This window comes from Trachypithecus francoisi, unplaced genomic scaffold, assembly GCF_009764315.1.
Source record: "Trachypithecus francoisi isolate TF-2019V2 unplaced genomic scaffold, Tfra_2.0 Lachesis_group8, whole genome shotgun sequence".
NCBI classification, from domain to species: domain Eukaryota; kingdom Metazoa; phylum Chordata; class Mammalia; order Primates; family Cercopithecidae; genus Trachypithecus; species Trachypithecus francoisi.
Genome location: NW_022681473.1, coordinates 68,248,383 through 68,265,479, shown reverse-complemented (window position 1 = coordinate 68,265,479; position 17,097 = coordinate 68,248,383). Strand labels below are relative to the sequence as shown.

Sequence of the window (17,097 nt, the reverse complement as noted above, 5' to 3'; positions counted from 1 at the left end):
GGCACAGATGGTGGAGATGACAGGCTGCAGCTTCACTCATGCTGCCATGGTGGTGCCCAGGAAAGGGCCATGCATGTGCCCAGCAGTATTTCCTTTCTCTCTCTCGTCTGGCCCCACTGAGTCTGTCTCACTTCTTCCATTGAGGGACTGAGTCATTTCAAGGAGGAATTGGGGTAGAGGGCTACTGAGTGGGAAAGTTTTCTAGTCAGGAAATTAGAGTTTATGTTAAAGGAATTTGTCATGGAAACATCAGGTTAGAGACTGTCTTTGAAAACCTCAGTGGCTAAGTCTTGGGAAGGATCTTTCCTGCATGTATGTATGTAGATATGTGCTAGTGGCATGTAAGTGTGTATGTAAGCAGAGGCATAGCCCTATGGGTTTGCATATATTTGGAATTAAAGCCCACTTAAGTATTCATGAACAAAGATAAAGTCCACTCAGGTATTCATGAACAAACATATGTATAAATATACACATTCAGGTAATTATGTGTATGTTCATTCGTGCATGCATATATGAATAATATTGAGTGTGTATGTACAGATACATGTGTGTACATCTACTTTTGTAGGTACAAATTTGTGCACATGTATATATATATATTATGTATGCCAGAATTTTAATTTTCTGTAAGTTGAAGACTAAGGGCCAACTCTAGGAAAAATTGCATATTTGGCACAGGTTTTTTTAAGTGTCATATCTCTCCTTTCCCTATTTGCCATCCTCTCATACTATTAGTTATAATAGTATATGTATATGCTCACATGTGAATTACCTCACGTGATTTTTTTTTTTTTTTTTGAGACAGAGTCTTGCTCTGTCACCCAGGCTGGAGTCCTGTGGTGCGATCTCGGCTCACTGCAGCCTGTGCTCCTGGGCTCAAGTGATTCTCCTTCCTCAGCCTCCTGAGTAACTGGGACTGCGGGCGTGTGCCACCACACCCAGCTAATTTTTGTGTTTTTAGTAGAGATGGGTCATCATGTTGGCCAGGCTGGTCTCAAACTCCTGACCTCAAGTGATTTGCCCGCCTCAGCTTCCCACAGTGCTGGGATTACTGGCATGAGCCACTGAGCCTGGCTCCCTCATGTGGTTCTTATGATGGCCTTAGGAGATTGGCAGGGCAAGGACTATTATCCTCCTTTTATATACGCAAAGAAATTAATTAGACTCAGAGAAGTTAAATGACATACCTCAAGTGAGTCAGCTGATACATGATGGAAATGTATTTTGACTTGGGCCTTTAACTCCTTTGCTGCCTATGACCCAAACACAATCCTCCATGCTAATTTTTTTTTGCCAAGTGTTTCTGTTTTTTCAACGCTTCATTTTTTTTTTTTTTTTTTTTTTGAGACGGAGTCTCGCTCTGTTACCCGGGCTGGAGTGCAGTGGCGCGATCTTGGCTCACTGCAACCCCCGCCTCCTGGGTTCGAGCAATTCTTCTGCCTCAGCCTCCCAAGTAGCTGGGACTATAGGCGCACACCACTATGCCCAGTTAATTTTTGTATTTTTAGTAGAGACAGGGTTTCACCATATTGGCGAGACTGGTCTCAAACTCCTGACCTTGTGATCCACCCACCTTGGCCTCCCAAAGCGCTGGGATTACAGGCGTGAGCCACTGCGCCCGGCAACACTTAATTTTTTATACCAGTTAGTAGCTAATCTAATAGGGAAAAAGTAGATGAGATTGACAACGCAGCTGGGTCTTAGCCCTATTTTGCCAATGACTTATGTGACCTTGAACCAATCTTTTTCCTTTTTTGAACCTCATTTTACTCATCTGTAAATGAAAGTGCTGGAAGTACTTTCTGTTCCGTCATTCTGTGCTTTGGAATTTGATTTTGATATATACTTCATCACCTTTAAAGGGAGTGTTTACTTATTTTTTATATGACATAACAAGTATACTTATTACCAAAATACCCAATCTTCAAAAATACTAGCAGTACATAAAGTTGGGGGTAGTGCAGTGAAGGCATAGTGTTGTACTCTGCCAAAGTTGATAGTCTTCTGGACAAGAAAAAACAAATGAATTATGCTTAAAGTATATCCTGAATTTATTTCTCCAGAATACTGCTAGCTATTCTGGATTTGTTATAAGAACATGTTGTCAGAGCTTGCCTTATTTCCTGCTGTGTGGGTTCATGATTTGCTGTAGGGTCAAAGAAGCTGTATCTGGCACTTTTTATATGATGGAATTGGGATTGTACATTCTCTGGGCTTGGTTCTTGGTGAGAAATATATTGGATTTGGTAGAATATTTCTCCTCCTCAATTCCATTAGTGGTGAATTGGCAAAGTCAGTTTTTCTTGGACCCATGGGAATTAAAGAACAAAACTGAAGACATTACCTGGTCTTTAAATTTATTTCTTGCTAAGATCTCCATTGGGTCTCTCATATTTTATGAAGTCTAAGATACCACTGATTATAAGATGCACAATTATTTCCATACCAATCAAGGAAAATAAAGCTGCCAATTAAACCATAACATGCTTTTGATGGTAGGACACACCTCTGTTTCAGAGACTTTAATGTGAAAAATGTACCTCTCAGAATCAATGAAACATGGTAATTGCTTCATTGAGGGAGCTTGATTGTGTTCTTGGAAAACAAGACCCTACCTTTAATTCGACTTGACAGGATTTATACCTGTCTTTTCCTCAACCTTAGTCCTTTTGTCCCTGTGGGCAGTATATATGGATATAGAAGGATCCTTTATGAAAGCTGAAGCTGGAGACTGGCCATGATTTGGCATGGATGACTCAGGGGTGGTGCTATGGATTCTTTCCTTTTCTTTTAGAACACAGATTTTCTTAGCTATTTAAGCCTGACAGTGATATAGCTGATGATGTGGATACAGTTCTAGCATAGTATTTAGAATGAGACCAGAATTCAAATCTAATTCCTCTCTTTAACCTGTGTGTACCCTGGACAGATAACAGTCATGTGCCACAACAACAGACCACATATACAATGGTGGTCTGATAATATTATAAGGGAGTTGAAAAATTCTTATCACCTAGTGATTACTTAAGTTTAAAATAATTTTAGTGTAGCCTAAGTGTATACTGGTAATGTCCTACTTAGGCCTTCACATTTACTCATCACTCACTCAGTGACTCACCCAGAGCAACTTCCAGTCCTGCAGGCTCTATTTATGGTAAGTGCTTATGTAGATATATCCTTTTATTTACCTTTTGAACTATATTTTTATTGTACCTTTTCTATGTTTAGATATACAAATGCTTACCATTGTGTTACAGTTGCCTGCAGTAACATGCTGTACAGGTTTGTATCCTAGAAAGCAACAGGCTATACAATATAGCCCAGGTATGTGGCAGGCTATACCATCTAGGTTTGTGTAAGTACACTCTATGATGTTCCCATAATGACAGAATTACTTGATGACACATTTCACAGAACATACCCTGTTGCTAAGCCACACACAACTGTACTTAACATCTCTGAACTTGTTTCCAAATCAATAAAAGTAGATATAATAACAGTACCCAGAGCCATAATGAGGATTAAAGAAGGTGATATATATAATGCGTTTAGCATGATATCTAGCCTGTAGTACCAGTCATACTATTACTATTCTCTGAATCTGGCATGTGCTTGACCAGATAGACTTCTTTTGCTGTCAAGAAAGAATTAACTGTAATTGTTTATTGACTAAGTCCCTTGTCTTTCTTCCTGTGCAGATAAGTCAGCTGAGGATTATAATTCTTCTAACGCCTTGGTAAGTATTTACTCTATGTTGATGTGGGCAGACGTGGAGGTAAGGATCAAGACGGTGTGGCAGAGGCAGAGCCTGAGCTGGGAGGCACTCGTATTAGTCACTCCTGCACCCTTGGCCTCAGAATTCCTATCTATCCAATAAAGAAATTAGATATAATAAATAGGGGTGGGTGTCCCTTTCAGCTTTAAGGTCCTAGAAATTCTTTCTTTGTGATAATTTTTTTATTTTTAATTTTTATGGATTCATAATAGTTGTAAAATGTTCTAGAAATTCTGGAACCAGAAGATATGGCTTTAGGCTCAGTTTTTAAATTTGTAGCTTTGAACCTTGGGAAAGTCAGTTTGCCTCTTTGAGCTTCAATTTCTTCATCAATAAAATGAGGATGATATACTCTGCCCTTACCTGGACGTGTCTTCAGATACCTACATTTAGAAGAAAATTTCCTCTTTGGTCTATGGAGTCTGCAAAACCAAGATTAGTACTAATTGTTGAAGGGAACAGATTTTATTCATTTAAAGTCATTCATTCTGTCCTCTGAAGGTGTAATGAATGCTTTGACACTCGAATGGATGTTACAGAAATCATGAAGAATTGGCTGGGGATTAAACTAGAGGATCTCTGTGTCTCTCTCAACTTACAAATTCTATTTCCCAGGGCAATTACAAGGATAAAATGTGATGTTGATGTATTTGAAAGGGTCCTATAAATAATAAAATGCGATGCATGTAAGAGAATACTGCCTTTTTTTTTTTTTTTAAGAGATGAGGTTTTGCTCCGTTGTCCAGGTGGGAGTGCAATGGTGTGATCATAGCTCAGTGTAAACTCAAACTCCCGGGCTCAAGTGATGCTCCTGCCTCAGCCCTCTGAATAGCTGGGACTATAGGCATAAGCCACCACACTCGGCTAATTTTTTTTTTTTTTTTGAGACGGAGTCTCGCTCTCTTGCCAGGGCTGGAGTACACTGGCCAGATCTCAGTTCACTGCAAGCTCTGCCTCCCAGGCTTCCGCCATTCTCCTGCCTCAGCCTCTGGAGTAGCTGGGACTACAGGCGCCTGCCACCTCGCCCGGCTAGATTTTTGTATTTTTTAGTAGAGACGGGGTTTCACCATGTTAGCCAGGATGGTCTCGATCTCCTGACCTCGTGATCCGCCCGTCTCAGCCTCCCAAAGTGCTGGGATTACAGGCTTGAGCCACTGCGCCCGGCCCACTCAGCTAATTTTTAAAAAGTTTTGGTAGAGATGGGATTCTCATTTTGTGTTCTCAAACTCCTGGCTTCAAGTGATCCTCTTGCCTCGACCTCCCAAAGTGTTAGGATTACAGGTGTGAGCCACCACACCTGGTTGCTATTTATTTTTTACATCTGATGTCTCTTGTACATAGGTGGTTATGCCATATTGATTTACTAAACATTTGCAAAAGCCCTAGTTTATACTATGCCAAGTCCGGTGTGAATAAGTGACATTACAGAGATGGTCAGACATGTCCCAATACCTAAGAACCTCCCAGTCTCGAGCAGCCAATTCTTCATGATTCCCGTTTGTGCTTGAAGGCACAGACAGACAATTATAGTGCAGCATGCTAACCTTCATGAAGCCAGGGGCTGTTTCTGACTTGTTAATTGTCTTATCGTTTGTATCTGGCAAGTCTTGGCATTTGGTAAACATTTACTGAATGAAAGGTTGGATGTGTCAGAGAAAGCTTCCTGATGGTAAAGTCTGAGTTGACTGAGTTAGTTATCTAGAGCAAAGATTAAGGGGAAATGCGGATATTCCACACAGAAAGAGAATAGCATGTGTGTGGGCAAGGAAGTTCATGAGGTGTACTTGCACAGGGAACTGCGAAGTGGTTTGTTATGACTAGAATGTGAATTGTGAAGGAAGTAGAGGTGGGCGATGAGGAGGAGTGGTAGTGGTAAGCGGGACAAATCATGTAGGAGTTTGACTTACCTTAAAGGTGATGAGAAGCTTGAAGAGCTTAAGCAGGAGAATGGTTAAGTTCTAACACAATACCGAGTCACCATCAAAATACTTTGAACCATGCTTCCACCGTGGGTACTGGTTTATTCTGAGTCATTTTTACACTTATTGATTATAAAAAACAATATTCACATGTTCAGTGCCTTGCAACCTGTTGGATCCTTTCTTACCGACTCTCTGAATCCTCACAGGAGCTTACTGAGGTAAGTTATTATCCTTATAGATGATAAAACTGAAATGGAAAAGAGTTAATGGCAATAGGCATCTGATTCCCAGCCTATACTGCTTTCCCCCGCTTCGTGCTGCCTTTCATCAAATGGAAGAGATGTAATTAAAAGATGGGAAAGAATTTGCAAATACAGGATCTTTGAATAGTAAATTATTGAAGAAGAGGCTCTAAGCCGAATTGTGCTTCGTGGCTCAAATGTCTTTATGCTTTTATGGGAAGAGTGATAGCCATCAATATTGAGTGCCTACAATGCACTGTGTTAAAAACTTTATATAAGCATGATTATCCTCACAATTACCTATGTACAAAGTATTGTCATCTCCATTTCATAGGCAGAAAAACAGAGTTTCCTGAAGACTTATAATTAGAACCACATTAGAACTGGGGTCTTATGAATCCCAGTTTAGGTTTCTTTTCACTGTGGCAAGGAACAAAAAAAGATGTCATTGAGCTCTTATAAAGGAGACTGCAGTAAAGCTGTAGCTATGTTGTTTGTTATTGAGGAGGAAGAGCCCTGGGGTTCATGCCATATGGCAGGGAGGATAACACCTGCTTGGTAAAAACTTGTACTGGTTTAGTATCTACAATTAAAACTACTAAGACTGTCAAGGACATTGCTCTCCCTCAATTCGGAACATTTGTCCAGCACTAGCTCAGTGCTCTATATATCCTTACTAGTTTTACATGGAAGAAATGTTTTGTATTATGGTAGAATGTCATTATTTTCCATATTGGTTTCACACAGATGATTCCACTTGTGAAATAATCAAATACAATTGTTGCCTAAGAAATTAAGACTCAGAAAGATTAAGTGACTCACTCTCTACGTTTGACTGAGTTAGTAGTAGAAACCAGCACAAAATTCTGCTCTCCTAAGCATTCATGTATTCACTCATACCCTAAATATTGAGTTAGTATCTTCTTTATGCCAAAGTACAGGTGACACAAAAATGAATGTGCACTATCTTAATCCTTGAGAAAAAAAATTAATGATAGACTGGGGAAAGAAGGGCTGCAAGAAAGGCATGAATAATGTACAATGGGGTTATATTTGATGGAATGATTTACTCTGCTCTGAAGTACAAGGAAGTTTGCAGAGTTCTTGGGCCTTAAAACATTCGTTTAACAAACATAATCTTAAAGTCCCTTTTAGCTCTAAATTCTGTTATCTGTGGTTCACTGGTCTGAGATCTGACTTTAAGATTCCATGGCATTTTAATGCCTGATTCTCATTTATAAAATGAATAGTTACCACATGATAGGTTCTTTGGGTGCTGAGAATTCAAGGACTAGTAAGATCTCTGCTCTTGGTCTCACAATTTTTGTGATGAATCAGAACATGTAAACAAGGATTTATAATATAGTGTTAGGTGAGCATCAGGTAATGATACCAGGCAGAGAAAAAGGCAGTGCTTTCCTATGTGATGGACAGCATGAACAAAAGTTGGGTTAAGGATCCAGTATGTTAGGCCAGAGAGCTTGGACTTTATGCTGGAGCTGAGGGAGTGTTTTAAATAGAAGATTGATGTAGTTGGATATGTGATGTCTAAACTAACATCTAAGATTTCTTTAGAAATTGGATCAAGATAGTAAACTGAATTCATGTGCCCATCTCTCTTGCTATCTCAAATTTCTTAATTTCAGAAAAGATTTCTTAAAAATCAAATTAAAAGCAATGCTCTAAAACAAAAGCATGACGTAAATCAACTGTTGTGAGGAATTCATGGAAGATAGAAAGCAGAAAAGGTCAGATTGATCAGAGCAGAAGAAGCCACAACTTAGATGCCTAGGAAAATGAAAGTAGCTCCAGAGAAAATGGGCTGAAAGAATATATACAAGAAGCAGGAAAGAGTCGTGGGCCATCTTCAAGGGTAAATTAATTTAATTCTACCTTTGAAACAGTAGGGGCAGCCTCCTCCTTACAGTGCACAAAAGGCAGCGGGTGCATTTGATTCTAAGCTAAAATCAGCTAATTTTCTGGAGAAAGTAAACTGCCTACTTGAGGAAAGCTCTTGCTGTGGGTATAGGGGCCTGAGAGAGAAACAGAGAGGAACCTGAGTTAACTGCAATATTCTACCACAGATATAAAGAAAAGGAAACAGGAGAAGTAGCTCTGCAGTGAAGGAAAATACATTAAAGTTTTCTATCCCAAGAGTAAATTTGTCATACTTTTGATACCTGGGAGGAGGGGAATCTCTACTTTTCCATGCCTACATACCCTAAAGTAACACTTGCCAATAACCATCTCTCCATAACTCACGAACAGATCGTGTCAGACCTCTCTATTCAGAGGAGGACAGTAGAAAAACAGACTTACATAAGTTTCAGAAAAACTAATGTTAATTATACTAATCTGTCGTTCACTTATAAATATGAATGAATAACCAACGATCTCCAGACATTTGAGAGAAACACAACATTAAAGAGAGGGACCAAGATAAGGAAAGAAAATTAACCCCAGAGGAAATAGATAATTCAGGAAATAACTTTTTAAAAAGTCTAATATTTTCAGAGAGGATCTATAGTTGTTGCATCTACAGAAACACCCTGCTATTAGAGCAACCAGAGGAGGAAAGAGTGTTCTTAGTATTAAAAACATAAGAAATAAATTTATGGCTGGGCACGGTGGCTCACACCTGTAATCCCAGCACTTTGGGAGGCCGAGGCAGGTGGATCACCTGAGGTTGGGAGTTCGAGACCAGCCTGGTCAACATGGTGAAACCCCATCTCTACTAAAAATATAAAAATTAGCTAGGTGTGGTGGTACATTCCTGTAATCCCAGCCACTCGGGAGGCTGAGGCAGGATAATCACTTGAACTTTGGAGGCAGAGGTTGCAGTGAGCTGAGATTATGCCACTGCCCTCCAACCTGGGTGACAAAGCGAGACTCCATCTCAAAAAAAAAAAAAAAAAAAAAAAAAAGAAAGTTATAAGGTTTAAACAACAAATGCATATAAGTGAATAGGGAATTCATGATATAAAATATAAAAGATAAAAAATTTGAGAATAAATGACAATAGAGGGTTGGTCAAGGGGATTCAAGCATAAGTAGAGAACAGAGGCAGTAGAGTGTAAAAATAAATAATAGGAGAAAAATTTCCCAGCTAGAGAAAGGCATGAGTCTTCAGATGAAGGGCCTATTAATGACCAAGTCAGATAATTGAAAAGAGATCCAAGAATAAAGAGAAAAATCTTAAAAGCTTCCAAAGAGAATATAGTTCATGTCCAAAGGAACATTAGCATCAGACATCTCGTTAGAAATAGTGGAAAAAACAGTAGTGTCTTCAGAGGGATGAGGCAAATTGTTTAGAACCAAGAATTCTGTACCTAATCAAACTAATATTTTAACTATAAGGTGTCAATATAAAGATACGTTTGGACACGTGTAGATCAAAGATTACCACCCACAGATTACTTCTGAAAGGCTAAACACCAAATATTAATAATAATTACCTCTGGGGTTGATGGTGATTGAGAATACTCACTTAAAAATATTTTTATTGGCCAGACATGGTGGCTCACGCCTATAATCCCAGCACGTTGGGAGGCCAAGGTGGGCAGGGCACCTGAGGTGAGTTCGAGACCAGCCTGGCCAACATGATGAAACCCCATCTCTACTAAAAATACAAAAAAATTAGCTGGGCATGGTGGTGTGTGCCTGCAATCCCAGCTACTCAGGAGGCTGAGGCAAAAGAATCACTTGAACCAGGGAGGCAGAGGTTGCAGTAGCTGAGATCATGCCCACTGCACTCCAGTCTGGGTGAAAGAGCGAGACCCTGTCTCAAAAAAAAAAAAAAAAAAATCAAAAATATTTTTATCCAGGTATTTGATTAAAAAGTCAAGTAGGACAAAAAGCCTTGTAATAAGTAGTTGTCATTCTGCGATCTCCCTTCACCATTGTCTTGGCAAGCCCTTTGCATTTTTCTGTTGGTATTCCTACTTTCTCTATGCCATGTCTACATTATTTTTTGTTTTCTTTTGAATTTGGTGGAGCACATCCTCTTGTAGATTTAAGAAAGTAAATGGAAAGTAAACATTTAATATCTTTCAGGTCTCAAAATGGGGGGGTTCTCTATGCTACCCTCATGTTTAATTAATACTTGAACTGCTTATAGAATTGCAGATTACACATATTTTTTCATCAGAATTTGGAAAACATTACGCTTTTGTCATCTAGCTTTCAGTACTGCTGAGTCCAAAGCCATTTTATTTCTCCTTCCCTGTATATGACCAATCTTTTTTTCTACTCAGAAAGCTTGTAGGATCATCTCTGTCACCATTGCTTTGAAATTTCACAGTTGTATTCCTATTTACATCTATTTATACTGCAGGGAGCTTTGTGAACTCTTTCAGCCTGGAAACTCTACCCTCAGTTCTAGGAAATTGCTTGAATTATTTTGTTGATGATTTCTTCCCCTTGCTTCTTTTGTTCCCTCTTCCTGGAACCTCCATTATTTAGATCTTGGACATCTTTTTTTTTTTTTTTTGAGATGGAATCTCACTCTGTCACCAGGCTGGAGTGCAGTGGCGCGATCTTGGCTCTCTGCAACCTCCGCCTCCCAGTTCAAGCAATTCCCCTGCTTCAGCCTCCCAAGTAGCTGGGACTATAGGCGCACACCACCACTCCTGGCTAATTTTTTTTGTATATTAGTAGATACGGGATTTCACCATGTTGGCCAGGATGATCTCTATCTCCTGACCTTGTGATTTGCCCGCCTCGGCGTCCCAAAGTGCTTGGATTACAGGCGTGAGCCACCACGCCCAGCCCTAGATCTTGGACCTCTTAAACTGATTCTCCATTTTTTAAAGGATTTTTCTCTATTTTCCTTGCGTTGTTTTTATTCTGAAGAATTAGGAGACTTCCTCAACTTCATCTTTCAGTCAATTTAATTTTTCATTTCTGTTCTCATGTTTGATTTTCAAGCACTTTTTTATTTTAAGAAAATATGTAGCATTCTTATGTCCAGAATTGATATATTTTCTTCTCTCTAAGGAAATTAATGATAGGCTTTCTTTGGGTGTTTTTTCCTCCCTGTTTAGTCTGGTTTTTCCAGGTGGCCCTTTGCCTCGTTTGTTTTGGTTTCACACTTTTATGTTAGAGGTTTTCCTTGCATATTCAGAGGTCTGCTCATATTTATGATTGGGGTACTAAAAAGCTCACTAGAACTTTAAGTTCATGGGTGGTAAACAATTCAATACTTTTAATAAATTTGTAGAATTGTGCCACCATCACCTGAAAAAGTTCCCTGGTACCCTTTTACCATTTATTCAAACTCCCATGCTCAACCCTAGGAAACCACTGATCTGCTTTTGGTCTTTATAAATTTGTCTTTTTAGACATTTTATATAAATAAACTCATACAACATGTAGTATTTTGTGTGTTGCTTCTTTTACTTAGCTTTGAACTTTATGTTGTAACATGTATCAGTATGGTGTATTTCATTTATTGTTATGTCCAAATCATATTCCCTTGTATGGATACATTACAGTTTATTTATCTTTTTGGGTTTTTTTTCTTTTTTTGGAGATGGAGTTTCACTCTTATTGCCCAGACTGGAGTGTAATGGTGTGATCTCGGCTCACCGCAACCTCCGCCTGCCGGGTTCAAGCAATTCTCCTGCCTCAGCCTCCTGCGTAGCTGGGATTACAGGCATGCACTACCACGCCCGGCTAATTTTGTATGTGTAGTAGAGACTGGGTTTCTCCATGTTGGTCAGTCTGGTCTTGAACTCCCGACCTCAGGTGATCCACCCACCTTGGCCTCCCAAAGTGCTGGGATCACAGGCGTGAGCCACCGTGCCCGGCCTTATTTATCTTTTCATCAATTGATGTCTACTTGGGTTGTTCCCACTTTTTGGTCATTATGAATAATGCAGTTATGAACATTCACGTACAGGGTCTTGTGTGGTCTCATTTCTTGAGAGTATATACCTAAGGAATGGAACTGCTGGGGCATGTGGTTAACTTTATGTTTAACCTTTCGAGGAACTGCCAGACTTATTTCCACAATGCTGGCCCATTTTACATTCCCACCAGCAGTTATGAAAGTTCCAGTTTCTGCATATCTTTGCCTGTCCCTGTTGTTGTCTGTCATTTTATTGTAGTCATTTTAGTGGGTGTGAAGTGGTATGTCATTGTGATTTTATTTGGATTTCCTAATGGATAATGGTGTTGAACATCTTTTCATGTGCTTATTGGCCATTTATATATCTTCTTTGAAAAAATGTATTTTCTGTTATTGATCTGTAATTTAATTCGACTGTGGTCAAATAGTATATTTTATGTGATTTCAGTCTTCTTAAATTTATTGAAATGTGTTTTATGCCCCAGCATATAGTCTATCCTGGAGAATGATCCATGTGTAGTTGAAAAGAATATATACTTTGTAGACATTGGTTGAAATGTTCTTTATATGTTGGTTAGGTCAGTGTTGTTCCTTTATCCTTGCTTATTTTCCTTCTAGTTCAGTTAATTATTGAGAGTGGAGTAGTGAAATCTCCAACTAGAATTAAAATTGCTATCTATAATAGAATTGTCTCTTTCTCACTTTAATTCCAGTATCTCTTGGTTTATGCAAAACTGCTTTGTTAGGTGTACATATGTTTGTGTTGTTATATTTATAATTGTTATAATTGATAGAATTGGTATATCAGTTGTTTTGACTTTTTATCATGAAATGTCTCTGTGTCTCAAATAATACTTCTTCTCTTAAAGTCTTTTTTTTGGTGTTAATATAGCCACTTTGGCTCTTATGGTTACTGTTTGCATGGTACATATTTTCCTACTGTTTTGCTTTCAGTTTATTCATGTATTTGAATCTATAATGTGTCGCTTGTAGACAACATATAGTCAAATCTTCTTTTCTTTTCAGTCTGACAATTTCTGCCTTTTGATTGGAGTATTTAGACTACTCATGTTAATGTAATTTTTGTTAGGTTTGGACTTAATGTTTACCCATTTGCTATTTATTTTCTGTATGGATTCTGACTTTTTCTATTCCTCTTTCACTGCCTTCTTTTGTATTAATATTTATTTATTTTTTTACTTTGCATATTTCTTTTTTTATTGTACTTTATGTTCTAGGGTACGTGTGCACAACGTGCAGGTTTGTTACATATGTAACAAACCATGTTGGTTTGCTGCACCCATTAACTCGACATTTACATTAGCTATATCTCCTAATGCTATCCCTCCCCCTTCCCCCACTATATTAATATTTTCATTGTGTCATTTAAATTCTTTTTTAAACTGTATTTCTTGGTGGCTATTTTATGTCTTATACATTTAAATTTATTACAATCTACTTGACATTAATAGTAACTGAATTCCCAATATATCTTCATTCCCTGCCCCTTCTTTGTTCTGTTACTGCCATTCATTCATATACACGAATGTGTATGAATGTGTGTATGTGCGTGTATGTACTGTATATGTTGGAAGCCTAACAATTGCTTTATACAATTATGTTTTTTAAAGAAGTTAATGGAAGAAATAACAAAAAGTATTTTTTTAGAGTGTTCCATGTTAATCTACATATTTACCATTTCCTCTGCTCTCCATTATTACTTGTGGGTTTGAGTTACTATTTGGTATTACTTCCTTTCAGTCTGATGGACTTCTCTGAGTATTTCTTGTAAATCAGGTCTGATAGCAATAAATTCTCTTTCTCTTTGTTAATCTGGAATGTTTTCATTTCATCTTCATTTTGAAGGATAGTTTTCTTGGGTATAGATTTCTTGATTGGCAATTTTTTAAAATTTCAGCTGTTTGAATATGTCATCCCACTGCCTTTTGGCCTCCATTGTTTCTGATCAGAAGTTTTTATTTTGATTTTTAAAATATACTGATCAGCAGTCAGCTGTTAATCATACTGACTGGCCTTGTACGTGATGTCAGTTTTCTCTAATTGCTTTAAATATTTTCATGTTGGCTTTAGCTTTTGGCAGTCTGACTGTGCATTTAGGTGGTCTTTTTTTTTTTTTTTTAATTTTTCTTTTACTGAGACGGAGTCTCGCTCTGTCGCCCAGGCTGGAGTACAGTGGTGCAATCTTGGTTCACTGCAACCTCCTGAGTTCAGGCAATGCTCTTGCCTCAGCCTTCTGAGTAGCTGGGATTTCAGGTGCATGCCACCACACCCAGCTAATTTTTGTATTTTTAGCAGAGATGGGGTTTCACCATATTGGCCAGGCTGGTCTCAAACTCCTGACCTCAAGTGATCCACCTACCTCATCCTTCCAAAGTGCTGGGATTACAGGCATGAGCCACCATGCCCAGCCAGGTGTGAATCTTTTTGTGTTTTTCCTACTTGGTATTTATTGAGGTTCTTGGATCTGTAGATTAAATATTTTTTATCAAATTTAGGAAGTTTTATCCTTTTTGTAAATATTTTTTCGGCTTTTTTTTTTTTCTTCCTCAGAGACTCTTATTATATGTATGCTGGTGTGCTTTATGTTGTTCCACAATTCTTTGATGCTCTGTTTTTTACTTTAATTTTTTTACCTCAGTTCTTTATATTAGATAATTTCTATGGGTCCATTTTCTTTTTTGTTGTTGTTGTTTGAGACAGAGTCTTGCTCTGTCGCCCAGGCTGGAGTGCAGTGGCACTTTCTCGGCTCACTGCAACCTCTGCCTCCTGAGTTCAAGCGATTCTCTTGCCTCAGCCTCCTGAGTAACTGGGACAACAGGCACGTGCCACCGTACCCGGCTAATTTTATTTTTATATTTAGTAGAGATAGGGTTTCACCATATTGGCCAGGCTGGTCTCAAACTCCTGACTTCATGATCCGCCCACCTTGGCCTCCCAAAGTGCTAGGATTACAGGCGTGAGCCACCGCACTCGACCTCCATTTTAAAATTCATTGATTGTTTTGCCATATAGAATCCCTTGTTTAGCTCTCTGGTGAGTTTTTCATTTGTTATTTTATCCTTCAACTGCAGCATTTCCATTTGGTTCATTTGAAGTGATTTCTACTGAGAATTTGATTCATTGTTATGCATTCTTTAACTCTTAAAACATTGTTTCTTTTAGTGTTTTGAATGTATTTATATCTGAGTTGAAATCTTTGTTCTCTAAAGCCAACATTTGGGGACATTCAGAGAGTGTCTGTGGATTGCTTTTTTTCCCCCTAGGGCATACTTTCCTCTTTCTTTCTATATCTTATGATTTCTTGTTGAAAATTCAATATTTAGATAATATTCTGTACCAATCTGGATACTGATAGCCCCCTCCCCAAAAAAAGTTGCTAGCTTTTTTGTTTATTTGTTGGTTTTGTATTATCTTACTAGGGATAAATCTGTGAAATAGTCTCTATCTGTGGTCACTGATTTCATTGCTCAGTGTTTGTTTTTTTGTTTGTTTTTTTTTTTTTTGTAGTGGTTTTGTTGTTTTGTTTTGTTGCAGCCTGGCTTTCCAGAGATTGCTTCTATGTTTGCTTAGCTGAATCTTTAGCCAATGATTTGACAGAGATGGTGCTCAAAAACTTCAACTTTGTAAGGCTTCTTTCCTCTACTGATGGATCTGTGTATAGGTAGGGGAGTGCATTTACTGTTTAGGCCTTTTTCAAGTCTGTTCCAGCTTTTACTTTCTGTTGGGCTCTTTTTAATCCTTTATGTGCGTGCACACAGCCAGGCATGTGTGATTAGCATGAGGCTTTTCTAGTGTCTGCTGTGCCTGTGAACAGCCTTAGCAGAAATTAGTTTACCCTACTCAGGACTGTAACCTCAGGCTAGTAGAACTGAATAGTTGGCCCTCTGCCACTACTATCTTTGGAAGTCACTTCCAATGACAGTGCCAGTGGGCCTGGGCATTGCCCACATCTCCAGCAGAAAGTGAATGTTCTTGGACTATGCAGTTATACCCTGGTCTGCCCTGGTGGAACCCCCACACTTCTGGAGTTGGGGCTGGGATGGATGGGAGCATCCCTTACCCAGAATGCCAGAGATTCTATTTTTAACCCAAAGTTCAGGAGTTTATCAGTCATGAACACTTCTCAGTATTTTGTTGACCTTTGTTGGATTTCCAGGGAACTGAAATGGTTTTTGTCAATATTGTCCAGATTTATAGTTGCTTTTTGGGGAGAGGATTTGCCAGTCTTCTCTCTCTGCCATATCTTGCTGTCTGCTTATAATATTTTTAAAAAGATAAAAGACATATTATTCTGGGCTATAATAAAAGATGCATTAGAGAAGGCAAGACTGGGTGCCCAAAAAGCAATGAGGAAGACTTGTAAATGATTGGTAAAGGTAAGAGAATATGGTGCCTAAGTGAAAGCAGTGATTATGAGGCTAAGGAACAGGGGGTTTAATGAAAATAACTTCTTGAATCCTGATACGGTTTGTTTTCCATTTTACCATACTGCTTCTCACGGAGTGGGGAAAGGATTTTATGTTTAGTCAGGTATCAATCCTTGGTCTCCCTATCCCAAGGAAAAGTATGAAGTTGATCTTGTTGTAGGGTAAGCATAGTCTTCCTACTGGGACAGAATGCTTGGTGAACATGCACTGGCTACCATCTCCTCTCTGGGTTGGGTTGTCACATTTCAGTGGCCGTTTTCAATCTGTTTGCATTATATATTCCGAGCTGCCCAGAGCCTTCAGTTTTGATTCCAGTACCTAGTCATTTTCTTCTTCACTATTTTTCCTTGACCTTAAAACTTCTATTTGATCAGGCAGCAGCCACCCAAAATTGCCTTAGGATATAGTCTTATCCTTGACCATCTTAGCTGAACCTTGGAGCCTTCCCAAGGTGGTTTTTTAACTGGCCTATCTGTAATGAGAGCTGGTTTTGATCATGTTGAAGATATGATAAAGCAAACAAACTCTTATAAGATGTGAAAAAAACCATCAGACCCACTAATTTTTACTGTAGAATGTAGGTTAATGGTTTAAGTCAGTAAATAGTACAGTTCTTTGCCATTTTGGTATCTTCCTTCACAATCCTGTTCCCATTATCGCCACTTTTTCAATTGTTGAGTGCCCCATCATTTAGATATTTCATTCCAGTTTATACTACTATTGGATAAGACATATTCATTTAGCAATCCTATACTGAGCACTTTCTAATCATCTGGCCAACATCATTATCATAGCTAATATTTGAGTATTTTAAAAATGAATTTTACATAGCTTTATCTCATTTAACCTCACACTAACA

General features: G+C 38.6%; 1 protein-coding gene across 10 annotated transcripts in view; it reads left to right on the top strand.

Annotated features, from left to right (window-relative positions):
- The window catches only part of PAK1 (p21 (RAC1) activated kinase 1), a 148,958-nt gene that overhangs the window by 96,166 nt on the left and 35,695 nt on the right, over positions 1-17,097 (top strand). For 5 of the 10 annotated variants that reach the window (XM_033207733.1, XM_033207742.1, XM_033207740.1 and 2 more), the window contains one exon: positions 3,702-3,739. In XM_033207733.1, coding sequence (XP_033063624.1) covers positions 3,702-3,739 — 38 coding nt within the window. Of the gene's footprint in view, positions 1-3,701; positions 3,740-5,855; positions 5,919-17,097 lie in introns of all 10 variants that reach the window. The other 5 variants (XM_033207736.1, XM_033207734.1, XM_033207735.1 and 2 more) reach the window with 2 other exon arrangements.